The sequence below is a fragment of the Orbilia oligospora genome, assembly GCF_000225545.1.
Source record: "Orbilia oligospora ATCC 24927 unplaced genomic scaffold scaffold00075, whole genome shotgun sequence".
NCBI lineage: Eukaryota > Fungi > Ascomycota > Orbiliomycetes > Orbiliales > Orbiliaceae > Orbilia > Orbilia oligospora.
In genome coordinates, this window is record NW_011645632.1 from 506,288 (window position 1) to 533,933 (window position 27,646).

The 27,646-nt window shown below is 45.7% G+C and overlaps 9 protein-coding genes across 9 annotated transcripts; 4 read left to right on the forward strand and 5 right to left on the reverse strand.

Annotated features, from left to right (window-relative positions):
- Positions 1-813: 813 nt before the first annotated feature.
- On the reverse strand, positions 814-2,448 carry AOL_s00075g131 (uncharacterized protein; the record flags this gene model as incomplete). The annotated part of the gene is made up of 1 exon (XM_011122442.1): positions 814-2,448. The coding sequence occupies one exon, from the start codon at positions 2,446-2,448 to the stop codon at positions 814-816; it is 1,635 nt and encodes a 544-aa protein (XP_011120744.1).
- Positions 2,449-3,106: 658 nt separating this feature from the next.
- On the reverse strand, positions 3,107-5,416 carry AOL_s00075g132 (uncharacterized protein; the record flags this gene model as incomplete). Its single annotated transcript, XM_011122443.1, has 1 exon — positions 3,107-5,416. One exon carries the CDS (start codon positions 5,414-5,416, stop codon positions 3,107-3,109), a length of 2,310 nt encoding a protein of 769 aa, XP_011120745.1.
- Positions 5,417-6,954: 1,538 nt separating this feature from the next.
- Positions 6,955-8,885, reverse strand: AOL_s00075g133 (uncharacterized protein; the record flags this gene model as incomplete). The annotated part of the gene is made up of 2 exons (XM_011122444.1): positions 6,955-7,476; positions 7,536-8,885. The coding sequence occupies 2 exons, from the start codon at positions 8,883-8,885 to the stop codon at positions 6,955-6,957; spliced, it is 1,872 nt and encodes a 623-aa protein (XP_011120746.1).
- A 987-nt stretch (positions 8,886-9,872) lies between these two features.
- Positions 9,873-14,197, reverse strand: AOL_s00075g134 (uncharacterized protein; the record flags this gene model as incomplete). Its single annotated transcript, XM_011122445.1, has 2 exons — positions 9,873-12,068; positions 12,131-14,197. The coding sequence occupies 2 exons, from the start codon at positions 14,195-14,197 to the stop codon at positions 9,873-9,875; spliced, it is 4,263 nt and encodes a 1,420-aa protein (XP_011120747.1).
- Positions 14,198-15,166: 969 nt separating this feature from the next.
- On the reverse strand, positions 15,167-16,420 carry AOL_s00075g135 (uncharacterized protein; the record flags this gene model as incomplete). Its single annotated transcript, XM_011122446.1, has 1 exon — positions 15,167-16,420. One exon carries the CDS (start codon positions 16,418-16,420, stop codon positions 15,167-15,169), a length of 1,254 nt encoding a protein of 417 aa, XP_011120748.1.
- Positions 16,421-18,538: 2,118 nt separating this feature from the next.
- Positions 18,539-20,154, forward strand: AOL_s00075g136 (uncharacterized protein; the record flags this gene model as incomplete). Its single annotated transcript, XM_011122447.1, has 3 exons — positions 18,539-18,786; positions 18,859-19,891; positions 19,993-20,154. 3 exons carry the CDS (start codon positions 18,539-18,541, stop codon positions 20,152-20,154), a joined length of 1,443 nt encoding a protein of 480 aa, XP_011120749.1.
- A 1,011-nt stretch (positions 20,155-21,165) lies between these two features.
- AOL_s00075g137 (uncharacterized protein) lies at positions 21,166-22,095 on the forward strand (the record flags this gene model as incomplete). Its single annotated transcript, XM_011122448.1, has 4 exons — positions 21,166-21,285; positions 21,355-21,419; positions 21,481-21,735; positions 21,807-22,095. The coding sequence occupies 4 exons, from the start codon at positions 21,166-21,168 to the stop codon at positions 22,093-22,095; spliced, it is 729 nt and encodes a 242-aa protein (XP_011120750.1).
- Positions 22,096-22,488: 393 nt separating this feature from the next.
- On the forward strand, positions 22,489-24,917 carry AOL_s00075g138 (uncharacterized protein; the record flags this gene model as incomplete). The annotated part of the gene is made up of 7 exons (XM_011122449.1): positions 22,489-22,700; positions 22,770-22,800; positions 22,866-22,884; positions 22,953-23,823; positions 23,878-24,649; positions 24,700-24,772; positions 24,832-24,917. 7 exons carry the CDS (start codon positions 22,489-22,491, stop codon positions 24,915-24,917), a joined length of 2,064 nt encoding a protein of 687 aa, XP_011120751.1.
- Positions 24,918-25,239: 322 nt separating this feature from the next.
- AOL_s00075g139 (uncharacterized protein) lies at positions 25,240-26,845 on the forward strand (the record flags this gene model as incomplete). The annotated part of the gene is made up of 2 exons (XM_011122450.1): positions 25,240-26,463; positions 26,516-26,845. 2 exons carry the CDS (start codon positions 25,240-25,242, stop codon positions 26,843-26,845), a joined length of 1,554 nt encoding a protein of 517 aa, XP_011120752.1.
- Between the last annotated feature and the right edge of the window lie 801 nt (positions 26,846-27,646).

Below are 27,646 nucleotides of genomic sequence, written 5' to 3' on the forward strand. Positions count from 1 at the left end.
CCGCTTGATGGGAGCAAGATGCTCACCTAAAACTTGGTGTGTGCGCAGGTTACCGGATATGGCGCTGTATCGAGATAAGATTTCGGTTTAGCGGATGAATCTGTGGTTGGCTGGCTGCACCTCACTCCTTGCAGCACAGCTGGGATTGGGGTCCTGAACAGGAATAACAGGGAAGAACTTTCATGTGAAGGCATAGTCTAAAAAAGATGGATCAGCTATAGCGATATCGCATTCAGTTCCAACAATAGCTAGCCCAGCCTGTGGCAAGTCGTCATTGCCCTGTGGTGGGACATGTGAATTCCGCGCGGTGGTAGCAAGTCCAGGCCATGGCAAATGGTAAAGATATGCCGCACATGGTTTGGGCCAGCCAACACCTCGGCTGAACGGCTTCACCACAAGAAATCGTTTGTCGGCCGCTGCCCGGCTGGGTTCAACTTGAGATACTAAATGTTTGACGTCAAATAGGACAGGCGGGAGGTCGTTATCGTGGTTCGGAGAATATCGTAACTGACCAGGTATGTATGTTAATGTAAGGGCAGTGCGTCTCTTTAATTCTTATGCAAGTCAGACTAGTAATGGACGTAATATACAAGCATCGAACCCATGAGAATTCGAGTTCGAATCGTAAAAAAAAAAGCTCATGCGCCTCTAACGTGACCCCAAACAGTGCAGTGAGAACAAAAAGGAGGAAAACAATTAATCTGCAAAGGAACAATATGCTGCAATACGCTGCAATGCGATATTAACAAACGGTGTGAGAAGAAGATGAAAAAAGAAAAGAGAAAGAAAAGAAACAATTCAGCCTCAGGCCTTCTATTCCTCCTCGATATACTTCCACCCCTCAACTTTAGCCCTCCCATTACGATTAAAAACAACCCCGATTAATGGACTCCCCGTCGAGTCTCCCTTCCACTCTACAATCTTTACGAAATCCGTTGCAATTTCGTCAGCCAATAATCTCAAACTCCTCTCAATATCTTCACTAGCGATCGGCTTCTGCAATGACGTCTTCACATTCTGGATCACCGTAGTCATGGGGAATGAGGTAGTCGACGGAACATGAAGTTTACTCTTAGCCCCCAGAGTTGAAACCGGAGTGGTAAGCTGTAGTAATATAGGAATAATAGATTCAAGCCATTGCATTGCTGTCCGTCTCTGCAAAACCGCTGGAGGAGGTGGAGCAGGCGCCGAATTCGCAGCTTGGGCTTTAGCGCGTATGCGTTCGAGTAACGAGGATTTCCTGTTCGCAACAGACGGCGAGTTCCCCGTTGATAACGAAATGTTTTCCTTTTTCTTACTAGGAGACGGTGACAACGAGGTCTGCTTTGACAGCGTAAAGTTCTTCAAATCTTGCAGTCTTCTCTGTCCCTTCGATAACGGGGTTGTCGTTACTCCCTTAGGTTTCGACGGTGTTACGGGAGGAGTCTGAAGTCCTGTTGTCGCCTGAGAAGAGGAAGTCGAAGAGGTGGTATTTTCTGGGAGAATCTCTGCCAATTCAATGCTGCCCAGTAATTTATCTTCATCCTTCCTCTCTGCTTTCGTCTTTCCTTCCCACCACTTCTCAATTCGAGCCTTAAACTTTTGTCCCAAATTCGATGTCTTCCAATTGACTCCATTAACCAATTCAATAGCATTCCCTCGATTCTCCACCACAAGTAAACGTATAGTTCCTTCCGAAAGCGTAACAATTCGTTGTAAATCAACGAGTGTGATATTTGTATTTGCATTTCTTGAAATCTGTGGGAGGTATTCGGCCAATATCGCTGGTTGCGTGGCGTAATCAAGAAGAAGGAGCGAGATAATACTGTTGTGAATGGTGATAAGGCGGATTATCCGTTTGGGGAGGGCATTGTCCTCTTCTTCCTCTTCCTCTTCTTCATCGTCGCCCTTTTCTTCTTGTTCAATTGGTTTTGAGACTTTTGATGAAGCTGTTGCGGGAGCAGAGGATGTAGTCCTTCGTTTCGACGGAGTAGGAGTTTGAACTGGTTCATCGGCGGTGTCGTCAAGCTTCACTCTCTTGGAGACCGAGTCTTCCAGGACATCTTCGATTGTACGTTTATTCCTAGTCTTTCGCGGTGTAACCGGCACTTTTTCTTCTTTTGTCTCCTTACTCTCTACACTCGTCGTTGTAGTCGTAGTAGCAGCAGTAGCATTGGTGGCAGTAGTAGTAGAAGCGACTTCCTCAACCACTGCCTTCTTCTCAACTTCAACTTTCACAACCTCCTCCGCGGCTTCCTTTTCTTTCTTTTTCTCACTCGCTCTTGTAACTTTTGATGCCTTAAATTTGATTCCAGATGCAGCAGTAGAAGTAGTACTCTTAGTCAAAGAATTTTTGAGTGTAGTCTGTGTCTTAAGTGTAGCCTGACCTTTCACAGCAGCCGCACTCTTGGAGGATTTGGCCCCCTTCTTTGCTGCTGTCGCAGTGGAAGACTTCTTCGGTCGGCCCATTGTTTCTAGGTGAGTCCGTACTATGGTAACGATTACAAGCCTTTTATATACTGAGCTGGTGCGTCGAATCCTAGGAGTCAAGTGATACGGAGAGTCTTTTTCAATAGCGGGGTGTATCCAGTAGGGGAAAAACTGTGTTACCGAACTACAGAGCCGCTGGGTAAGGCAAAAGTCTTGACAACCGTTAAGAAAAAAGGTGAAGGTATCTCGGTGATAGAAGTTTGTGGGCGACGATAACGACGGCGACGGTAGCTAAGAGAGGTAGTGGTGGATTTAGTAACGAAGCTGCAGTGATACTAGTTTGGTTGGTTGTGAAGGAGACACTTTTTTCGGCTATGTTTTGGTCGGGTTGCGGTGAGCGTGTCAGGGCAACCAGCCTGATTTGGAAAGGGTGTCAATTACAATTCCTGTTTGGGAGTGGTGATTGGGATACCACGCGAGTCGCGTTCCAACGCTGTCAACGCAGAATCTTCCCTTCCTTAAGTTCTACAGGTGATGTTTTCTAGTGCTTATAAGTGCTATGAGCCGCTATTAGGTCCACAAAATGCTTTGCCCGGAACAACCAAGTTCGTATTTTCCAATGCTAAGTACTCCAAAAACCATACAAACTATACTATATAAAGTTATAATCATAATAATGAAAGGGGAAAACCATAAACTACTTCGTCAAATCAACAACCTGAACATCTGCCCCGCTAGCCTTCAAGTCAACCCCAACGGTCACCGTCTTACTAACCTTCTCTACATCTCCCGCCTCCACAATTTCCACCTTCTTCTCTTGCTCTAAAGGTCCATTGACAAGCACCTGCAATCCCTTAAGCACATCTCCATCCGCGGTATTCAATCCTGGAGTATATGCCACCGCGGCACCAGGCCTTACCAAAATCGGCAGGGTATCAAATCCATGTGTCTCAGTATACCAATTTCCTTCCTCATAAGTTTTCTTATGATCAAACCAGCTCCTCCACTTTGCACCAGACTTATTATCAGTCTTGGGTACGTAAAAACTAACTTCTCCATCGCGGCTGAATACCGGAGCGACTAAGAGTTCGCTACCGAGCATGTACTGCGTATCCAACTGCCAAACATTCGGGTCCGTCTCGCCAAACTCCAATAACATGGCTCTCATAACCGATGCGCCAGTTTCTTTTGCCTCCAAAGCGGTGCGTAGTAGGTATGGCATCAACTCCAATTTCCTATTAACACTCTCGCGGAGAACCTTCGAGCACTCTTCAGCTTCACCGGGGTAATCCTTTTCATCATAGATCCATGGAACACGGTACGAAGAAGACCCATGTAATCTCGTATGACTACCCAAACTTCCAAACTGTACCCATCGTTTATACAACGCTGGTTCGGGTAATCCTTCAAACCCACCGATATCATGAGCCCAGAATGCGAACCCACTGAGCGTAAGCGATAACCCTCCTCTGAGGGTTTCAGCCATAGCTTCGAAGGTACTTTCACAATCACCACCCCAATGGACGGGGAACTGTTGACCACCGGTAGTAGCAGAACGAGCGAATAGACAACCCGGTTTCCCGTGGTTTTGCATAGTTTCGAAAACGACCTTGTTGTAGATGAATGTATAGTAGTTGTGCATTTTTTCGGTATCGCTGTTGTTGAAGTATTTCACGATTCGAGGGTCGAAGGGGATTCTTTCACCAAAGTCGGTTTTGAAGGAGTCGATACCCATGTCCATTAACCTTTTGAGGTGGGAGGAGTACCATTCACATGCAGCGGGGTTGGTGAAATCGACAAGTGCCATACCGGCTTGCCATTCATCCCATTGCCAGACGGTGGGACGGGGTTTATCTGCTCTCATAACGAAATATCCGTTCTTCTTGCCTTCGGCGAAAAGAGGAGATGCTTGGCCGATGTATGGGTTAATCCAGACGCAGGTCTTGAAACCTTTGGCTTTGAGACGATCAATATATGCTTTCGGATCTGGGAAGTTTTCTTCATCAAATTCGAAATCGCACCATTGGTATGATTTCATCCAGAAGCAGTCGAAATGGAAAACGGCGAGGGGAATGTTACGTTCTTTGAAACCGTCGAGGAAACCGGTGACAGTTTCTTCGGAGTAGGAGGTTGTGAAGGAAGTTGTGAGCCAGAGACCGTAACTCCACGCTGGCGGGAGGGATGGACGACCAGTTAGAGCGGTGTACCTATTTATGATATCCTTGGGAGTCGGACCGGCAATGATCATATACTCGAGACTTTCACCCTTAACGACGATGTTGACTCTTGTTGTTCTTTCGGATTGTATCTCCAACATGACCTTTCCAGGATTATTGATGAAGACACCATACCCCCTACTAGAGATATAAAACGGAATATTCTTATACGCAAGTTCGGAAGAAGTACCACCGTCCTCATTCCAAACCTCCACCGTCTGTCCATTCTTCACAAATGGTCCAAACCTCTCTCCTAACCCATAAATCTTCTCATTAACAGAAACGTCCAATTCAAGGAGGATATAAGTATCCTTCTGCGCATAGATACTGTCCTCCCATTTCGTCTTCTCGGTCGTAATATCGTTCACAAATGCAATTGACCGGAAAGAATGACCCGTCAATCGTTTTTCCTTGGCATCAGTATAGTCGAACGCCAAATTATTGGTAGAAGTATTAACATCAAGCGTCAACCCTCCGTTCACATACTTCAGATTCTTCCCGGGCTCATTCTGAATCGTGACTTTTGGTTGAGAAACATTTAACTGGAAATCCGGTCCTAATTCCTCTTCTCCATGCCAGTGTGAGAATTTCACGGCGGTTACACCTTCGAGTGGTGATGTGATCTTTGCGTTTAAGGTACCGGCGTTTAAGGTATCGCCGCGATGTCTGGTGAGTTTTGCGAGGAGTAAAGAGGCAGATGTTTCATCTGTGGAGATTATTCGTTCGACGTGGGACATCCAGTTTGGCTGGATGCCGCCGCGGATTTTCCACATTCCTTCGGTGAACTTCATTTTTTATACTGATGTTTGAATCGGTATAAAGTTCAATCAATAGGTAGGAATTGGATGGAGAGTATAACGTTCAACGTTTTACTTTCAAAAGTAAATAGATCAACTAGAGGTGAGGAGGTCAGAATGAAGAGGGAAAAAAACTACCACCGATGAGAAGTACGATCAAGCCATGGAAAGGTTATATATATATACGTCAAAGAAACCATGGCGAGCAAATCAGGGCGCGGGCGTATAGGTAAGGTTCCCATAAGTTAGTTGCATTGCATACCGGCAGAACTCGTCCCGAAGAATAATTACCATGGGTGAGCATACCCACGAACTATGGATCCATTTTTGCAAACGAACGGCGGAACCCTGGAATAATAGGTAGCTTCTAAAGGGGACCCCACAATTGCTTCATACATGAGGTAGACGCACAATGCGAAAGCTATTCGGTTAATTAAAGTATGGAATTTAGGCAAAAAGGGTTCATCCCGCGGGGGGGCAGACTTATTTTTGACGTTTAGGAATGTTAGTGGGTTTGGTGTGGGGATGCATGTATATGTCTCTGATCATCACGATGCAAGCTCAAGTATCTTTGGTATCGCTGGGGAAGCCTCAGTCCTTTTTTTTTATCTTTTTCGCGGGGTGGATGGTGGGGCAAACGGTTTAGCTTGGCCTAGCTTATTGCTTGCGAACGAGTTTAACCAGGCATAACGGGACCGGCATGGGGTATGGACATCTATGCAGACCGTCTACAACAAGGCTACAAGCCGAAACGAAATCATCGTCGAGGCTAAACGGGAAATCCTCGATCATGAGGTTACCCTGGTACAGTACAGTGTGGCTGCCGCTGCAGGTTTAGTGTACTCTTTTACTTTTCGGCGAAATATCAACCGAAGCGAACAGTTTATAAGTGTGATAGTTTCACTCCGGAACTCTTCTCGGTCATAGTTTCTCCACAATTCAACCGAAGATGTGGTACAAATATGGGAAGAATGGGTTCTTGAGGCTGCCGTGGGTTCTTTGATTCAGATTGGAATAGATCGTAGAGCGTGTTCAAAAAATAGGTTTGGTATATTAATCATATATTTGATTATTTCTTACTTCCTTGAGATCCGTATTCGGAAATAAGGAAGGTGGGTAAAATGATAATGGGTATATGCTGCTGCTTGTGTCAACCGAAAAAAAGCACGAAACAAAAAGCGGATAATACTATAATCCGTCCCCAATGCAAACCACAAAGACGAACTTCAAATGGGGAAACAAGATCGTGACATTAAACACCCAGATAGAAAAACGAGTGCTCTATCAAAGGAGCCCCCCAAAAGCAGTAAACATTACAAAATTAGTAGTGGCAGCAGGAAGGGGAAACAATGGTATGTCGGTAATAATGCTGCAAGACCCAATCTTCAACTTTTCCCAAAAGCTCCGATGCTTTCGCACGAATCAACCAAAAAAACCAAAACGCCTTCAAACGCCGAGAGAGAAATAGAAAAAAAAAAAAAAAGATGAACTGGAAGAAAGAAATGGTGGGCTGATTCGCGTCTGCAGCTTGCTCAATCTGTTGCTTTTCCTTTACCCTTCTGCCGTGCCGTGATGGACCGACGGTCCACGTCCGTGTCCCTACTCTCGAGCGTGCTCCCATCGCTCTCATCCCGCTCCGCAAATTCCCCTCGCGCTTTGCCCGCAATCTGCTCTTTTCTTTTGTTAATAAACTTGCTTCTGGCCTTCCAGATATTTGCATATTCATAATCCGAGCCGTCTGGGCTGATTGGACCTTTATGGTGGTGATGGCTGTTCTCCACACCCTCGTAACCATGGTGCTGCGCTTTCTTAATGTCGCTCCAGAACTCTAGTTTTCGAACCTCCTCTTCTCCTGCGTCCACTGCCCTTCCTATACCATCGATGAATCGCTTCTCTTCGTCATCGTCGTAGTCTTCGGGTTCCTCTCTAAGAGACCCATTCCCTAGGTTTCTTGACTGTCGCTTGTCGTTTGATTTGTTTAGGTTGTCGAGAAGCAGCTGTAATATCTGTCGGCGAGACTGCTGAAATATCATACTCCTCATAATTTTTGGTATCTATATCATGTTTTATTAGCGGATTGTCCTACACCATGTGCATTCGGCAATTGACTTACATTATCAGCAAGGTAAAGAACCTCAGACCCGCCATGCTGCAAAAAGTTTGACAAAGCTTCAACCTTCTCCCGATCCAACCTTGCCATCTTAAAGGCCTTCATTAGCGTAGGGATATCCTGCACTTCGTAATCCTCGAACTCGCTATCGTCAGACTCCTGCGTTGCGGTTGGGTATCCCTCCAGTTTACTGTTCCTCTCTAAACTACGGATGGAACTTGAATAATACCCTGACCGTCGCTGTGTCGTCTGGGTCGCATTGCGAGAGTGTATTGTAAAATATTCCGGTGTAAGATGATGGGCGTCGTCCAGGTCCGGTAGCCTTCTTTGTACACGCTTACGAATCCATCGGCGTCTACGAACAAAGCCATGCCACCATACGGCGTTACCATGCCATCGAGTACCCCGGAAGGCGAAGGAGTATTGCCAGCCTTCCTCGTCGACGTCACCGGTCATATCCACTGCGAAAGACTTCCATGCCCACACCCACGAAGGGTCTGGAACTTGTGCTGTGAAGATATTAACGGCGCTTGGGGCGTGTTGACGGGTTGTCCATGCTGCAGAGTCGACGGGTAGTAGGGATTTAGCAGAGAACATTGGAATTCCAAAGAAAAATGTTCCTCTCTGATTTTCGTAGAGTATATCTAATTCACCGGCATCGTCGACCAATTCTTCCTTTCGTACTTTTCTTCCTACTTGTTTGGCCTTTCTGAATGCTCTCGTACCCTTTGATTGAATCTCATCCTTTTTCGTCAAGACTGCCGTCGGGAGTCCTTTCACTTTGTCGATTTCATCCTTGTATCTACGCGAATCTATCCTTTTTATTTTCTTCGAATCCTTGCCGTTCGGCCTTTGTACCCTTTCAACTTCCTCGTCCGATGAACTGGTATTGGAACTATTCGAAGACGACTTCCCAGAGACTTCGCCAATAGTATTATTATGATCTTGTTTCCATTCTCTATGGTACTTTCTCTCTGCTAGATGTTTCCTCAAAGACTCCTTCCTTTTATGACCAGGTGCGTACGCAGGAGTCGAAGAAGTCGCACTATTCCCACTAGTCGAAGTAAAAGTTCCGGCGGTGGTATTGAAAGTTCCGATTCTATCGTTTAACGAAGCGATCGATTGTACCCGCGAGACGGTGGTAGAAGCGACGGGACTGTTGTTTTCGCTGAAGTTTGTGGTTGCACGGGAGAGGTTTTGTCCAGGGGGGGTTGTGCCGTTGCCGTTGCCGTTCCCATTCCCATTCCCATTTCCATTCGGAAGGGTGTTATCCTTGAGGGTGATGAAGTGATCGTAGGTATTGTCCGATTCGTTCGTCCGTTGGGAGTTTAGGGTGAAGCCGCGGACCGACATCTCGGAGGATATATTGTTTTTGTATGATTGAAGAGAGGAAAGGCTTTCAGCCCTTTGAGGGTTGAAGTTGATAACAGCCTGGATTCGAATTTGATGGGTTTAAAAGGGATGGTGGGATCGCCAGAAGCCGCCAGCAGATTTGACGAGATGGAAATTAGAAACAAGAGAAATTACATAATTGAAGAAACACAAGACAAGGAGAAAAGGACAAGCAGCCACGGTTTTCGTAGTCGAAGGAGTACAAAGCACGATAAGACTATACTTCTGAACTATAATTATTACATAGCGCGAAAGAAAAGGTTGAAGGAAAAAAAACCAAGGGCACCGATGGCATGGGATGTGATTTGTTTACGGTAGAAAAAGGCGGGCGGAATGGCAAATGACGACGCTGCGCTTTGTCGAACAGGGCAAGACCAAGAGCCCAGATCCAGCTGCGAGCCAATCAAAGCCCAGCAGCACCCATGTGAATGCGGACATTCTTGATCTCGAATTAGCCGGGGTCTCTCGAACCGGACGTCAAAAACGAAGATTCAGGTTCGCGAAGCTAAATGCAGGGTGATATACACTCTGTAATTGATGAACCCTGAATATCGACACCCGTGGCTCATTCGATGCATTCTACTGACCGGCTCCATCTACGTATATGCCTACATACAAACCAAACACCCAGTTTTTATGTAGATATTCTGTACCTGTACGGGACTAGCTATGAAATTCATAGATAAGTAAGTATCTATGAGAGCAAAGATGCTGGATAGCTACTATGATTAGAGCAAGGCCAAGGTCACAGTCATTGCATATGATCATGACGCAGCGTCACAGCCAGGACAATTCCAACATACTCAACACATGCTTGCGCATAGGATCTTGTCAAGAATAACATTCAGTATAAGGTACCCATTCATAACTACAAGATGCAGGACTATATTACAAAAAAAACACCTCGTATCGTCAAAATCATACTAAACGCTGATCTGAAAGGTAAAATCAAAAATACTTAGTAAACGCATCTTCATCGATCTCAAGATGTTCCAAACAAGAAGAATCGGTCAGCATCACAAAGAGAGAACCATGCTTGTATAGCTCCTTCGGTCGATACCCTACGGGAAACCAAAGAGACTTAACGGGATTTATACCCCAGTAAAGCCACCCATCTGCATCGCAGTAATAGTGTTTCTGACTAGGGGAAAAAACAACGCGGTGAGGATCTGACCCGAGGAGACTCATGTCTATGAGGCCTGTGTCTAGCCTCAAAGTGGTGCCGTCTGATGAAAATGATACACAATTTTCTTTGGGGCTAAAACCCGTGCAACTGATCTTAAAGTTGGTTTGGTTCTGCTTCATTAGGCTGGATTCGTCTCCATGCGAATCGTATATACCACCTAAGCGTTTGAACCCTTTTGAAGCCATGTCGATGCCCCAGAGTTCGACTACGGCGTCTGATATTGTCACAAGTCGATTACCATCCGGTGAAAATGCTAGCGTTGCAATTTCGAAATCTCTGTGAAAATAATCAAAGTTGTATAGGAGATCCTCCGAAAGAGTGCTCCCGAATTTAAGCCCGCACATTGGGTTTAAAGCCGCGATGATGGTACTATCCGGCGAGAATGCTATATATTCTGCTATACCATTACTCTGATAAGCTTTCAAAAATGCCCCGGAGCCAACATCCCATAACTCAACTGTAAGCTTATATGTTCCAGTTGCAAGCACTTGGTTATCCGGTGAGAATGTCATTGATGTTACTGAATGACCTCCAAGTGTGCGTATGAGCTCCCCGGATTTCGCATCCCAGATTTGAATTTGTCTGGTGCCTTCAAACGCCACAGCTAATTTCCTATTAGAAGACCATGAAACTATCTTAGGCCTACTTTGAAGATTGAGTGTAAGTATATGGGTGCCCGATATCAGATCCCAGACTTCGACACCCGTTGAATCTAACGGTTTTACGGCTACCAGTCTGCGTTCTGGCGATAATCCCACTATCTGCCCCGGGAAAACATATCTCCTATGCGTTTGGGCGATATTTGAGTGTAGATCACTCCCCTCTTTGCGAAGCTTACAGTCAGAGTCAAGTTTACCCCAGAACTTAGTTGCGTCCCAAAGCTTGGTGGTCCGATCCCGTGATGATGACGCAAACAACGTGCCATCGGGTGAAAATGACACGGAACTCGCATCGTCGCTATGGTTATATATTTCCGTCATGAGAGTCCAGGGATCTGTGCGCAAGTCCCACAGTCCGACCCCTCCCCCTTTGATTGCAGATATTAGTCCTCTGCCATCTGGTGACAACGAAACTGAGTATATCGCTGGATCTTTAGGCTGGCGAAGCGTCTGAATGACGGCTCCTGAGTTCACATCCCAGATTTTAATCGTTGAGTCCGGCGATCCAGTCACTAGTAATGTCCCATTCGCAGAGAATACCACCGAACTCACATAATTTGTATGTCCACAAAAGGTTTGTAATAGCGTGCCGGCCATTACATCCCACAATTTAGCTGTATTTTCGAACGCCGCTGATGCTAGCAGCTTGCTGTTTGGTGAGAATGTTACACAGATAATAGGAGTTTCATGGCTGAGGAATGATTGCAAAAGAACCCCGGAATTTGCGTCCCAAAGCCATATTTCCCCGCCGATTGAGCCCGCTGCGAGTTGCCTACCATCTGGAGAATATGCAAGGGATGACACAGATCTATGTCGATGATCTCGACCCACCGTCTGTATCAGTTCTCCAGATGCCACATTCCATATAGAGATTCTTCGGGACCCTAATGCGAGCTGTTCTCCATCTGGCGAGAAAGCGGCGGACGTGACCTCGGGCTCCTCCAATGTATGTATATTCCATCCGGAGACTGTGTCCCACAATTTAATCGTTTGATCACGTTTCGACACTGACGCTAACAACTTACTGTCCAGCGAGAATATTACGGACGAAACACAGCCCTTATGACCTTCGAGTGTTTGTAGCTGCAGTCCCCAATCTTCCTCGATGACCGGTGTCTTTCGAACCCAGTCTAAACAACTAGGGGAGAAGAGAGCCTTGACTACACTTTTTTCTGGCAAAAAAAGTAATGCAGACATATACATCTGCAGGGGAGCCTCGGCAATTAAGGATTGATTGAATCGGATAAATCTTTCGATATCCCTTAGGAGTTCCAAGAGTTTGACTGCTTTGTCGTCGTTCTATATTCGCTTTATCAGTAACTACCATGTATTGGAAGGTTCTAACCAATTTACTTGCTTACCCGCGCTATAGATTGTAGATCTTTGATTAAATATATATTATTCGAGGATATGGCCAAAATACTTGTTGCTTCGAACCAATGCAACAGATGAACTTGGAGGAAATCGTGTACGTAGCCGCCATCTTCAATGAGGCATTGGCTTTTCTTAACATGGTGTACCCAGTACTTACAAGCATACTCAAGGCTTGTAGATATATTCTGTCGTTTGATTTCGTGGTCATCTATCAGCCTTAAAGGCCCTGCGAATTTCAGGCTGCAGATATTCCTCCTAAGGTTTTGTGATAACAGCCTGATACAATCTTTAGCTAGGCTCTGATGAGTTGCGACTTCATCCACCGAGATATAGCCTTGTAGAGTAGAGTTTTCGGCCCTCTTTTTTAAATCTTCGTCAAGAAGGAAGTCTCTGAAAGAGAGGTGGAAGGTTTGCACGAGGCCATGGGGATTGGCCGGAACCTTTAGAATTGATCGAAATGCCTGGAGTCTGTAATAAATTGTTTCATCCTCCATATTGATCAAATCTGAGAGCGAATTCCGGGAGAGAGGAGATTCGAGCGTGACAATAGTGCTGATAATTTTTCGAGTTTCCTTAGTTATCGTTTCTCTGTCCTGGATACTCAATTCGTCTAGGTCGCGAAGTATTTGCTCAAAGACTGTGATGTATATTCTATAAACCCCGGACACTTTGCAACCTGATGTCAAGATTGTGTTCAGACGCTGGTTTGGCGAGAAGTGCCGTTCGTTATTGTCGTCGATGAAACGGCATATTGTCGCTGCCGATATGAACCAAGGCTCCGAAATATTCACAAGCTGTTCAATAACCGTACTTCCTGGCCAGTCATCTGTGATTTTGTTGGACCTCTTAGAACAGCGATCCCGTATTCGAGCAAACTCGTGCACTAGGAAAATCCGTATATCGTGCCTGACGGTTTCAAGGGCGACATCATGCAAAGCCAAGTCGTGATATTGTATTTTCTGATGAGATAGTTCCTCAAAACTCGTAGAGGGTGCGTGATCCGGTCTACTCGTGATGAAAACTCGTATGTCGATATCTTTTAGCTCACTAAGCCGTGCCAGAGGACCAAGAATGAGCGGTATCTCCCTCCCGTTTTCACATTCATCAAGAGCGTCAATTACTATGACTACCGTTAGATTGCAGATTATTTTTGAAAGGGGTTCCAGCAAGAATTTCTCGAACTGCTCTTTGAAGCTTTTTTTAAGTGTATCAAAATCGTCCTCGATCGCTTTGCTGACGTGTGGAAGTAGCTCCGGCAGATATTTGGCAAGGCCATAGGCTAAGGTAGGGAAGAACTTCGAAGCATTGTTGCGGCCAGCCTCAGATTTCTTGAAGAAAAAGCTTGCACCCAACTGGCTAGTGCTCTCGAGTTTGAGAGCAATTGTGCGCGCTATCGTAGACTTGCCAGTCCCAGCTATTCCGCGTAGCCAGAAGATGTTGCTATCACGCTGGCCTGAAATCCATGTTTCAATGATATTGAGAACTTCAATTCTATTTTGAGGGAGGCATTGTGGCTCTTCCTGGTCCTGGGCCGATCCAAACATCGCTTCTTTAACAGAAGCATCGCCCAGTTTGTCGATATTCTTGTTTTGGTCTCTAGCAGCGTCAAGTGCGACCCCGTCAACCACAAGGGCTAAAGTGATATCCTTCTTCAAAGTTTCCAGATTTTCGAATACTTTGTTAATGTTGCTTTTCTTAAAAGGCCATGTTAAGCTCTCGACATTTAGGGATTCCGGTAATTTACTTAGAAACCTTGCTGTCTTCGATTTTTGCCCTCGCTCCAACTTTTTCTGAATGTCCTCAAGTATATTCATGCTATTTTTAAGAACATCCTTCAGTCCCCGCGAGGCTTCCAATTTGGCGCCAGACGGCCCTTTAAGCAGGTCGTCAACCTTGGTGAATAGATCTTCGAGAACCTTTGCCTCCGTCTGGAGTCTTTCTGCCTCAGCTTTGGCACTTCGGACTTCGTTGGTATATCTGGCGCATAATAACCCAATCTTCCCGGCCACCTCCACAAGCGTAATTACGCTTGCAACACCACCTACTACTTCCATGGGTGTGTCCGACTGAATTACGCGGGGGAAAATTTTTTGAATGTTTGCTCTGGCTTCGAAGTTTTGCTGTAATGTGAATTCACAACGAAATTAATTTGGGTAAGAGTTGGACGTCTCCTATCTACATAGCTGAGTAGGTGGGAGGTCAAGCTATAGCCAGGCGTGAATTTTGCTGTGGGCGGGGTAAGCAGCCCCTCAATTGTGTTTTTGAGGTTTCTCTTATCGTGCAAGGCTGTGTTCTTTTCTTCAATGGACAAGCGTACAGTGCTACCTCATTGGCAGATTTGGTGACGAACAGTACATTCGAAGTATCCGACGTGCTGTGTATAGGTACTTAGTGAATTGGTGGCTTAGGTGCTCGCGCTCGCGCTGGCGAACAACAATAGACCTATAGGCAACGATCCTATGCAATGATTTAGCGACAATACGAGCGCGAGGCTAGGCGATACTGTAAGCTTATAAGACGTAAGTGAATAGAAATATTGGAATTTACTAAGCTATATAAGTACATATACGCAGTATAAGTATAAACCAGGGTTGAGCCTGCATATTGAAAACTAGGGTCGGAGCTAGAGAAGGGTGATAGACCAATTAAAACAACGCATTTCGATATTTCGAAGTTGTTGTATTTTTCACACTCAGAATCGAAATTTAATTAAATTCGCTCCAGAACATTGACAGCAATCAATCAACTAGCCTTAAGGTCAAAGCTATTGTAGGGTAGTGGCTAACTTGATATCAACATGGCTAATTCATCATGAAACATGTTCGTAAAACCAATTTCCCCCTCTGAGCATTTTAGAAGTCCCATAATTAATTAACATTAAGAAACATTGATATATAATATATACCACTATATGATCAAATGCGGGTATATAATAAATAGGATTAATTAATTAAGTCATTAAACAATCAATCAATATCGTTTGAAAGTGTCGAAATTAATAACCCTCGTCCCAACTCCTTCAGCTACAACCCCAACATATCTAGCCCGAGTAATCCTCTCTTGAGTGGTTGTCCCACTCTCCTGTACTTAAACCTCTTACACCCGGGCCCGTTGGCAACAATAGTCGGGGGCTGGCCAAAGTACCACTGATACTCGTATCTATGCTGACGACAAGTGCCTCCACCAGCACCTCCAGAGATAGCCAGTTCGCATCTGCTATACCACTTTGGTTCGGGGAATGGGCAAACATCCCAGTCGAGTTCAGGGCAATCTGGTGGTCCCCAAGCGCCTAGGTAGTTATAGACACTACCCATACATACTCCGGGGCCGGAATAAGTTTGACAAGCCACGCAACAGTCGTATTGGGTTCCGTTGCTCCAAACTAACTTTAGGATTTCATCTGCATCGGGGGCTGCGCCGGCGGCGTAGAATCTGTCTTCTTCGGGTGGTGGACCATGATTTCTTGCTCCGCATGCCGCGAGGAAAGTAGTTTTAGGAAGTGATGTGGTAATCGTCGTTAAGTATGATATACTATACGTAGTAGTCGTTACAGTGGTATGTGTAAACGCACTTGCGGTTTTGGTAATTGTTGTGACTGTTATAACCGGGTTCTGCTTGGTCACGGACTTGGTTGTCTTAACCGTTTGGGTGGCCCAGACTTTCTTGGTCACGGTGCCCGCTGTCTTTGTTGTCGTCTTCCAAAGGTCGCTGGTTCCCGTCTTTGTAAGAAGAGTCTTTGTGCAGGTTATTGCTGTTATGTACTTCTTTGGAGCACCAGGTTCGGGTTCAGGCTCTGCCTCACGGCGCTTGATTTCTTGTCCCGCTAGTCTGTTGTCAGGGTCATCATTTACACCAACGAATCCCGGCGGGGGCGGGATGGTAACTGTGGATTGGAGAGTTGCAGTGGTAATTGACTGGGTCCCCAAGAAGCTAGTAACAGTTATAGTGGACCTTGAAGCAAAGGTCACAGTATCTGTTTTCGTAGATGTTCTGGTAACAGTAGAAATAGTTTTTGTTACTGTTGCGGTGACCTTTTTCGTTTCCGTAATTGTTTTTGTAGCCTTTGGCTTTGTGACCGTTTTCCAGCGCGTTACTGTATACCGCCCGGTCGTGTGGATGGTCTTAGTGATCTTGTACACCTTGGATTTTGGGACGGGCTGGTTGCAATAACGAGTGGTGCATTTTCCATCAATAGCAACAATGGTGCGTGCCGTGCAAAAGGAAGCGAATGTGATCAAGGCAAGCACCAACAAATTAAAACGAGAGAAGTCGCGCATGGTTAAAAATCGGTTGCATCCGAAATTTAGGACGCTTTAATAGTAGTCTTTGAAGTTGGAAACCAAAAACCTGGGGTAATGGTGAAAACCTGGGGGGTGGGTTACTTTTAAATTCGAAATGGATCCGGATATCCGTTAACCAGAGGACCATCATGCCAGAATCCACATATGGGATAATAGCGAAGAACTAACAAAGGAGTTGAATCACATGACTAACATCTGCAGTATCACACAGATATTACATAACACTTTGCCAGAGTATATGTGTGACAAACTCTACCAGCCTGCTATCAGAATTATTTCTGTCGCCGAATTTCGCGAAGGTGGACCGACTACCCTCAAGTCAGCCCCAACTTGGCATTCCATGGCGCCAATTGTGGGGTTGCATGCATCTCGACCGGCAGGTCACCCGCTGGCCAATGGCAGCTCAGCTTCACCGAGGAACTAATACTTAAGGCTAATAATGCTGCATGGTGTCTATAAGGAAAGAATTTCGAGCAGGAAGTCATTACTTAAGCTGAATGTCGAAGCTTCCTTGGCCTCTGACATTTGAACCCTGGATTTCAGGGAAGCGAAAGTCTATGTTTAAGGTTTTTTCTGACTGACGACTTATATGGTATGTAGATTGAATTTTCATTGTGGAGTAGCCCCGCAGACTCTATCATATTACTAATACATCCGCGAATTAATCTTCCAACTTTGGGTATAACGTTATTGATGTTTTTCTAGCCGTTTTCATGAGCCTGGGACATGCCGTTTTCCCGTTTTTAAGAGAAACAGCTCGAGTATCTTCAAAACTATGATATTTCCTTTCTCAAAATTCCTTGAGGCTCTGTAAAGTTATAAACTGTTGGAGAATTGGAATATATACATGCAGATGCCTCAATCCAATCCATCCTTTAGAAACCATTCACTTTAAGCCATTCAATGCCATGCGCACGCCAGGATTGCACACCGGAATTGCGATTGTTGTGAACGTTGGGATTTGAACCGTTAACACGTTTGCCATTTTATAAGAGCACGTGGAGTTGATTCTGTTTGATCGGCTGGTCTGCCAAACACAGGTAGGATCGAAGACTTCAGAGAATTAATTGCAAACGCCAGGAAGCGACTCCCAGACTAGACGGACACTCTTGAAGACAGCCCTCCTTTGGGCTAGTTCAAGAGCTCTATGCAAGATAATCTTTGTATCAGGGACGCATCGGATATGTCGAGGCCGGGAAGATAGATCCGCGGAGGAACCAGGCGTTAGTTATCCTTGTAACTAGAGATATATCGCTCAGTGTAGTGCAGTGTCTGTAGGTACAGTGCATGGCATAACGGTTCTACATCGTTACTTTGAGGATTGGGGTACTCTTAAATTCTCGAAATAAAAAGGAACGAATACTCCAAATGGATGATCATGGGTGAGATACGTCGCGCTGCAGCTGTCGTGAAGCCTTGGCTGCGATACCATTCAGGGCGCGGCATACCTGCAAGTATCCGCAAATGTCTCTGAATCTTCAATTCCAACCTCGTGTCCAGCTCATTGCGTCGTTCCCAGGAACTCCTCCCTCTTCCCCAGGTCTTGGATAGAATTTTTGAAAGACAGAAAACTAAAGATCGCAGGAGGTATATTGCGGGGCAGCCATCACCTTTAATAACCCATTACAAATACCTTCCCGTTCGCGCCGCACGTGGGGTTTGTGCTTCGCTATGTTCCGCGGACCTGCCTGTCGCTGTTTGCCTAAGGAGACTATCAGAAACGTCATGTCATGCCCACAAGGGCAACCTCACATGAGCCCGCCTTCTGATCCAAAAAAAATCCTTCGTCCTCACCCCATCTCTCCTCATCTCATCGCTAGAGGTTCTGTAGAATATCTGCATTTTCTTTGCATTAAATATACGGTCGTTACCGCAATTTTTAACCTTTTTTCTTTGCATGACAATAATTAAAGACCCACGTTTCCAGGCTCGAGTCTTATCTCTCCCTCCATGCCCTCCCAAAACTCACCGATAAGAGAAACTTGACCGGTCCTCGAGATCATTATTTCTCTTTTTTGCTGCCGACCCGGCCAGCTGTCACCAGTTTTTAATTTTACCTACATATCTTTTTATACATATTCTTTCATATGACAGATGCCAGCTACGCTGAAACCGCCGCAGCCGCTATCGCGCGGCTGGCCGTCGTTCTGGCGGTCGACGTGGTATAACTGGAAAATGGTCTTTGATAACCCCCTAGGTGAAGTCGCTGGATCTTTGGGGGACTTAGGAACACTTCTTCCTTTGATAACAGCTATGGCAGCTGCTGGCACCATCGACCCGACAGCAACATTTATTTTCTCTGGACTTTGGAATATAGTGTCGGGTAGTTTATTCGGGATTCCGTATGTTTCCTAAATATTGCTTCTAATATATAAAAACTCGCTTCTAATATAACATGATTGACAACCAAATAGAATAGTTGTTCAACCGATGAAAGCTATCGCAAGTATTTCTATCGCCCGCCCCATGACCCTCCACGAAACAATGGGTGCGGGTATCTCCGTCGCCGTCATCGTCTATATCCTCACGTTCACCGGATTTCTCGCTGAATTCGGCGAACGGATACCCATACCTCTCATCAAAGGCATACAAATGGGAGCAGGTCTCTCGCTCGTTCTTAACGCTGGCGCCACACTTATGAAGCTCTCATGGTCGGCCCACTCCGCGGATAATTATATTGTTGTTGTATTAGCTTGGATTTTACTATGCTTTACGTCAAGGCATCATCAGTTTCCCTACGCACTACTTATCTTTGGGTTAGGAATGTTTTTGGTATTGAGCACTGGAGTTGAGGTGCCGAAAGCTGGGTGGAATCTACCAACTTGGACACCACCAGCTTGGGCGGATGTTATGAATGGTTTCTGGTTTGCGGGATTAGGGCAACTTCCATTGACGATTCTCAATTCTGTGGTGGCGGTTACCTATCTTTCTGCGGATCTACTTCCTGAACGACCTTCACCGTCTATTGAAGCTCTGGGCACCAGTGTTGCTACAATGAATTTGATCGGTTGCTGGTTCGGGGCTATGCCAGTATGTCACGGTAGTGGTGGACTTTCCGGTCAATATAGGTTTGGTGCAAGGTCCGGCGCAGCACCAGTTATGTTGGGTATCGCCAAAGTACTCGTTGGGTTATTTTTCGGTTCATCAGTCAGCACTCTACTCGTTAACTTTCCAAAGTCATTTTTGGTCGTCCTCGTTTTCGCCGCTGGTATCGAACTTGCGAAGGTTGGGGAGGATTTAAATTCAACAGCGAGGGATTTATGGGAGATTCAAGTTGAGAATAGGGCGATTATACATCCGACTTTAGGGCTTAGACTGCACCGCGAGAGGCTGGTCCGGGTGGATATTACAGACCGAGAGAAGAAAGAGCGATTCGTTATCATGCTTGCGACGGCTGGTGGAGTTATAGCGGCAAGGAACGATGCGGTCGGATTATTCGCAGGGACTGTATGTTATCTGGGTTATATACTCCAGGAAACACTCGAGGATACAAGTTTTACACTATTGATCTTCTCAGCATGGAAGAAAACAACTGCATGGCTGTTTAGACATGTATTTGGAATCAAGAAGAGGCAGCCAGCGCCAGTGGTGACAAGCCCGCCGGTTCGAAGCCGAGAGTCCTCCCGCACGCCTCTTCTACGAGAACGAAGATCGTTCAGCCCAAGAGCTATCGCAAGAAGTCTGAGCCCAAGAAGGTCACGAAGTCCTAGAATTTCGGTTCCTCCCACCCCGAATCGGGCACCTAGTCCTCCCCCAAGGTCTTTGAGCCCGAGAAGATCGCCTAGCCCGCGTCGGTCTTGGAGTCCACGACGGAGTTTAAGCCCTAGGCCTTCTGCTGATGTGACGCCTATTCAAAGTCCTGTTGGATCCTCGAGTGCGACCGGGATTTTGAGGAGGCCGAGAAGTCGGGGACGCTCAAGAAGCCCAAGACCAGAAGATCAGGTTTGAAATGCGTGATTGCATATGTGCATAATGCACTATTATTATTTCCAATTCGCTTCTTTTTGTTGTATTTCTTTTAATTACTTACTTTTCTTTCCCATCAGTTTGCACATTGGAACCTATTGCTTGGACTAGAATACGGAGTCTAGATATATTTCTTGTTCTTCGCGACTTCGATTTGTATTTTTTGGATGCTTCTCTGAGTACTTTGTGTTTTTTATTTGCAATCGCCGGACTTCAGTGGTGTTTTGAATTTTCTGTTTTCTGTTTTTCTGTTCTGTCCTCTAACAGGCTTGCATTTCCTGGGAGTTTTGTGTAGTATTTGGCTTGTACATTTCTGTAGAATATGACAGGCAATGGTCTTCGTATATTCGTTTTCAACAACCCACTCTGGTATTCTTTTGTAGTTTTGCAACTTTGAAATTCTTTGAATTTTAAATTGAGTGCATCGTTGCAAGTCTCGGTTTATCATAGCCGCTTTATATGTGGTGTTTTAGTGTTATTTCCATATTAGGATATTTCCATATTCAACTATTCTGCATAAGGCAATTTAGAGGTTCCTGTGGCAACACATCCCGCGTCCAAACAAGCTAAAGCTCGAGCTGCAAGGGACTGGACAAGTGCTCCCTCGGATCCATACCTTCCCCAACTTCCCATCTTCAACCGAACTACTCACCCTTCCGAATCCAAATCGGCGACATATCTCCGGTATTCAAAACTACAGAATCACTTAAAGCTTGATCAAGTACCCGTTATCGACATTGAAAAAATCTACAACCATGCCTACCGAAAAGCCCGTCAAAAAGACGAAGAAGGTCGCCGCCAAAGCCGGTGATGAGAAAGGGGATAAGGTCCACAAACTCACGCTGAAAGGCAGTGCGAAGATGGTGTCCGAGTTTGTATGTCCAAATTTATCACTCCAAATATTGGTATTGAAAGGAACCGGACGTTAATATTATCGTGTATAGTTCGAATACTCGATCCACTCGATCTTATTCCAGCGTGGTGTATACCCCGCCGATGACTTCTCGCCGTATGCCACCCCTCACCGTACCCCTAAAACACCAGTCGCTAATGGGATGTTATAATTGTAGTGTCAAAAAGTACGGCCTTAACATGTTGATGAACACCGACGACCAAGTACAAGCGTATATCAAAAAGATTATGTCACAGTTGAGCAAGTGGATGCTCCACGGAAAGATCTCGAAGTTCATTCTCGTGATTTCGGATAAAGATACCGGCAACAAACTGGAGAGGTGGCAGTTTGATGTTCATATTTTGGGAAAGGGGAAGAAGAAGGCTGCTAAAGACGCTGAAGTCGAGATGGGAGATAAGGAGAATGCTGCGGGGTATGTAATCTCGTTTACTACGTGCGGTGCAGGCCATGGTTTTGCGTGTGCTAATTTATGATTGTGTATAGTGCAAGCTCTGATGCGACGGTGGATAAAACGGATAAGGAGATTCAAGAGGAGATCCAGTCAATATTCAGACAAATCACGGCATCGGTTACCTTCTTACCCATGCTTGATGGAAATTTCAATTGCACGTTCAACGTACTGGTTTATGCGGACGGTGATGCAGAGGTTCCAATGGAATGGGGAGACGGCGAGGATGAGGGCATCCAGGATGCTGAGCAAGTACAGCTGAGATCATGGTCAAGTAGCAGCCATCGAGTAGAAACGATGGTCAGCTACCGAATTACGGATTAATTGGCCTGGCGCCATTCCGCGAATGAAATCAGTGGCTCGCCCAACGGTGCAAGTATACCTGATGCTGGGGTTTATCATGGTCATGATATCGCCTTTTCTTTCTTTCTTTTCGACATGAAGTTCATGATTATATTATTGTATGTCTTGTTTTTATTTCCTTGGTTGCATTCATTGGAGCTTGGGATATTGGCGTTTCTTTTCTTTGTCCGGCGGATATCAATATAAATCAATCTCTCCTACTACCAAAATCTTCAAAGTGTTGTGGTAGCGAAGCTTTGAGTATAAAATTTCCAACTCTCTAAAAAAACTCACAAACTAAGCTTCGAACCCGAAATTCGAAAGACTGCCATGCCGATATCATAACCCCTCGCTAGAACTACACTCATTACTCTGATGCCAATGGCCGCATCGTTCCGGGCGAGCACCGCGATACTCCCGGACTTTCTGCTTCCAAGGCTCGTCAGATCCGCGGGATGGTGCTCCCCGAAGACTCGGCTGCGAACAAATCCATCGTTGTTGTCGCAAAGATGGCAGAGACGATATGCTTCGAATGTTCGAGCGAACCCGGAGCTCGAAGCGCGGGTTGCTGCTGTTCCGATTGAGAGGTACTTCTACCTATCTGTAGACAGCCAATGGGTGGCATTAGACTAATAGTATGCGATTGGAAACCTCAGAATGCGTAACTTCTGCGTTATAGCCCATATCGTATGATACCTCTGGAAACCCGATACATAATATACAATTTGCATTCTGATGGACTATACTTGTAGGATCACGGGAAAAGCACACGTATGACATCTTACCACCGTATATTACTCCAATACCGAACAGCGCTAAGGATTAGTTGGAATACCTAGTTAGCGACCGTCTTCTCGAACTTACTGGTACCATAAAACCCGGCGGCAGTGCCCAAGTCCTCGACAAACTCGATGTCGAACGTGAGCGTGGTATTACCGTCAAAGCTCAGACATGTACTATGCTTTATAACCACAAGGGAGAAGATTATCTCCTCCATCTGGTCGATACTCCAGGTCACGTTGACTTCCGCGCCGAAGTCGCACGATCATATGCAAGTTGTAATGGAGCGTTGTTGGTTGTGGATGCATCGCAGGGTGTACAGGCACAGACTGTTGCAAACTTTTATCTAGCGTTTGCACAGGGGTTGAGTATGATTCCGGTTATTAATAAGGTAGATTTACAGCATGCGGAGCCGCAGAGGGCTGTAGAGCAGTTGAAGAGTACCTTTGAATTAGAGGATCCGGTGCTGGTGTCTGCGAAAACGGGGCTTAATGTTGGTGGGATTTTGCCGGCGGTTATCGAACGGGTGCCACCTCCGGAGGGGGGTGTGGATAAGCCGCTGAAGATGTTGTTGCTTGACTCTTGGTATTCTACATATAAGGGAGTTGTGCTTCTGGTAAGAGTTTTTGACGGTGTAGTCAAGCAAGGAGATCAGATTATGTCCGTTTCGTCGAAACTCAAGTATTTCGTCGGGGAGTTGGGAATACAGTATCCTACCGAAGTTGCAACGTCCTCGTTGAGGGCAGGGCAAGTTGGATATATGTATTTCAATCCCGGGATGAAGAATATTTCGGACGCAAAGTTGGGAGATACATTTTGCCATGTTGGGAAGGAGGTGGAGCCTTTTAGAGGGTTTGAAGAGCCACAGCCTATGGTGTTCGTGGGTGCTTTCCCGACAAATCAGGATGAATTCCAGAAGCTGGAGGACAGGTGAGTGGCCCCTAAATTTCAAAAAATGTTCGGGCAGACTAACTTTTAGTATAGTATAAACCAATTGACGTTGAACGACCGAAGCATCACATTAGCGAAGGAGTCTTCTCATGCGCTTGGGTTAGGATGGAGGTTGGGCTTCCTGGGGACACTCCACTGCTCCGTCTTCGAAGATAGATTACGACAAGAGTTTGGTGGCTCAGAGCTTCTCATTACCGCACCAACCGTACCTTTCAAGATCGTCTGGAGGGACGTTGGCAAGAACAAAGCAGGTGAAGACGGACCTAAGGAAACGATCATTACAAACCCGGCACTCTATCCTGAAGAAGACGTTGTAAGGACCAAGGTCGAAGAGATTCAAGAACCGTTCGTCTTGGCAACCATCACCGTCCCTGCCGAACCCGCTGAATTTCTTGGGCACGTTATTGAGTTATGCCAAGAAAACCGGGGGACACAGGTAGAATTGACATGGTTCGCGACTCAGGTTATTTTGAAGTATAAGCTACCATTACTGCAGCTAGTCGACAATTTCTTCGGCAAATTGAAGGGAATTACAAAGGGTTACGCTACACTAGATTACGAAGACGCCGGATATATGAAGTCAGATATCGTCAAACTGGAGTTGCTGGTGAACAAAGAGCCGGTGGATGCCATTGCACAGCTGTGCCACCGGAGTTCGGCGGAGAGGCTGGGTCGTATGTGGGTTCAGAGGTTTAAGAGCTTTGTGGATAGACAACTGTTCGAAATTGTCGTTCAAGCGGCTATCGGGAAAAGGGTTCTTGCGAGAGAGACGGTTCAAGCGTTTAGAAAGGACGTTACTGCTAAGGTTAGTTTCGGCGGATTCTCATGGGGATACAATATAATAATTCGTAATAGTTATACGGTGGCGATCATACAAGAAGAAAGAAACTCCTAGAAAAACAGAAAGCCGGAAAGAAGAAGCTTCGAGGTTAGTCGCTATTTACCTATACAGTCATATCCTGAGCACTAACGTGTCTTCTATTATAGCAATTGGCAACGTCATTATTGACCAGAAAGCATTCCAAGGTTTCCTTTCGAAAGATGGTGGAGAATCGAAGCCAAAGAAGAAATAAATTGAGATTGTAGAAATGTATGATATTAGCCATTGACGAATTCTTGTATATATTTGAGCATCCATAGAATAAGAATGTATATTCCGGCTATCGTCGCGTGGCTTTCGTGTGGGTTCGACGGCACGTTTAAATTTGCCCATCAGCGCAATACAAAGGCAAAACCAGGACTCGCGTTGTCGGCTGTTGCATTTTTTCCCTGCTATTTTTTTAGCGATCTTCTTTTTCTTGCTCCCAAATTTTTTCTGGAAAGCTTCAAACTTCAATCCCCACGACACAGTAACTTTTTGCGCCAGTCACTCCCGTCAACTCCACAACCATCACAATGGCGGCGCCAGTGGAGCATATCCAGCCCGTCAAGCTGGCTGCTCTGCCAGCAGCTTTAACCCCCGACAATCGCTACTGGCGCACCTACAAGTCCCCACTACTCATTAACTCATACTCCGCGATCAATCATATCAACTTCTCCCCGATCTCCCCCCACGATATCATAACCTCTTCAGCAACCCGCGTCCAAATATTTTCCTCCAAAACCCGTGCCGTTACGAAGACGATTGCTCGTTTCAAGGATACTGTCTACTCCGCTAACATTCGTCATGATGGAAAAATCTTGGTTGCAGGAGATGCCACGGGTCTCATCCAAATCTTTGATGTCGGTTCGCGTGCTATTCTACGTTCATTCGAGCAACATAAGCAACCAGTGCAGACCACCAAGTTTTCGCCGACGAGTATGACGACTTTGATGTCTACCAGTGACGATACTACGGTTAGACTATGGGATATTCCATCACAGGAACCGACACATGTGTTCATGGGACATACGGACTATGTCAGATCCGGTGCATTCTTACCTGGCTCCTCTGGAACGGTTATCTCAGGATCTTACGATGGGACGGTCAAGCTTTGGGATCCAAGGATATCAACTAGCAGTGCTTCGGGTGGTTGTGTCATGACCTTTACTCATGCACATGCTGTCGAAAGCGTGGTACCAATGATCGGTGGAACGACTATTTTGAGTTCTGCAGGGAATACGGTCAATGTTTTGGATATTGTTGCAGCGAAGGCATTGAAGCAGCTTGGTAATCATCAGAAAACTGTTACAGCTGTGGCGACGGCTAGTGGCAACAGAGTTCTGTCTGGTGGGTTAGATGGACATGTTAAGGTTTACGAAACAAGGGAGTGGAAGGTTGTGCATGGATTCAAGTACCCAGAACCTGTGCTCTGCTTGGGTGTCTCACCAGATGACAAGCACTTGGTTGTTGGTATGTCGAATGGATTGTTGAGCATCAAGACAAGGGCCTCTGGAGCGCAGAAGCTCGATGTACTGTCTCAAATCGGACAATTGGCAGATTTGGGTATTGAGGAGGTTATTAAGCGGGAAAAGAAGCAGAAGTCTAAGAATTACCAGAGGAAGATCAGGGGTATGGATTACAAGGGTGGAGCCGAGGACATTGCCGTGATGGACAAGGATACCAAGAAGAAGCTACAGAAGTGGGAGCGTTCATTTAGGAATGCAAATTACGCAGAGGCTTTAGATGAGGTTTTGATGGTAAGCGCTTGCCCCGTATGGTTATACGGAATTAATGCTAACGTCACGATAGTTCAAGGATCCAACAATACCATACACAGCTCTAACAGCCCTCAAGCACCAGTCTGCCCTCCGTGCTGCCCTTCAGGGCAGGAACGAGGAGACCCTGCAGCCTATCATGAAGTACTTAGCAAAGTACCTCCAAGACCCTCGGTTTTTCAACTTCCTTGCCGATGTCACCATGCTCCTGCTAGACATATACGCTAGCTCGTTCGGACAATCGAAGCAAATTGATAATTTAGTTGTAAAGCTTCACGAGCGAGTCAACGAGGAGATCCGAAAGAGCAAAAGTGCTACTGAGGTCCATGGGATGCTTAGCTTGCTACTTGCCGGATCCGAGTAGTTGATGGGCTACCGTTGTGGTTTTGTTAGGAGTTGCATTTAGCAGGCGTCTTCTGGTATCTTTTTCTCTCTCTGACATATTTTATTACTAAAAGTTTTTGGACGGATAGTAAACCTTCTTTTGCTTTCTTTTCTTCGTGTATATTAGATGTTCGGCGCTATGATGGGGTTCCTGGGATGTGTATTCTATGGATCTAGAGTACTGTAATATATACATCGAGATGGCATACCACGTATTAGTATTGTGTACCGTGTATTCTAAAGGAGGATTATCTATCATATTCACCATCAACTATAGCTATTCTAAAATGTTTCGAGGAACGTTAGGGTCAGTTACGGGTTAGACGACGTTTATTCAGCGTTTAGAGTGTCCTAATAACCCCAACATCTGTCTTAACACGGCACTTTCATCTTAGCAGCCCTTTGGTTTCCTATAGAGGATATCTACCAAATTAGAGCAGCATCTACCTAAGAAAGTGGATATCGATCTTTATAGGCCTCGAGGCTAGATGCGAACCTGCAGGTATGTAGACAGACCTGTCATTTTCGATATGAATTTCAATAGGGTTTCAACAATGCCATTAAGATCCTGAGCACTGTACATAAAATTGGACCCAGAATGCGCAGCCCTAATAGTAGAGGACGTAATTCAGGACGTAGTACCCCCTCCCACAGAACGCAGGCCTTTAACTCAACCTGCACAAATAATTATTTTAGTTATCCTCCCACAACCACCTCTTTTCTTGAATCACCAACCATTGTAAAATTTTCCAGCATCACCTTCATCCATCCACATCTTTCC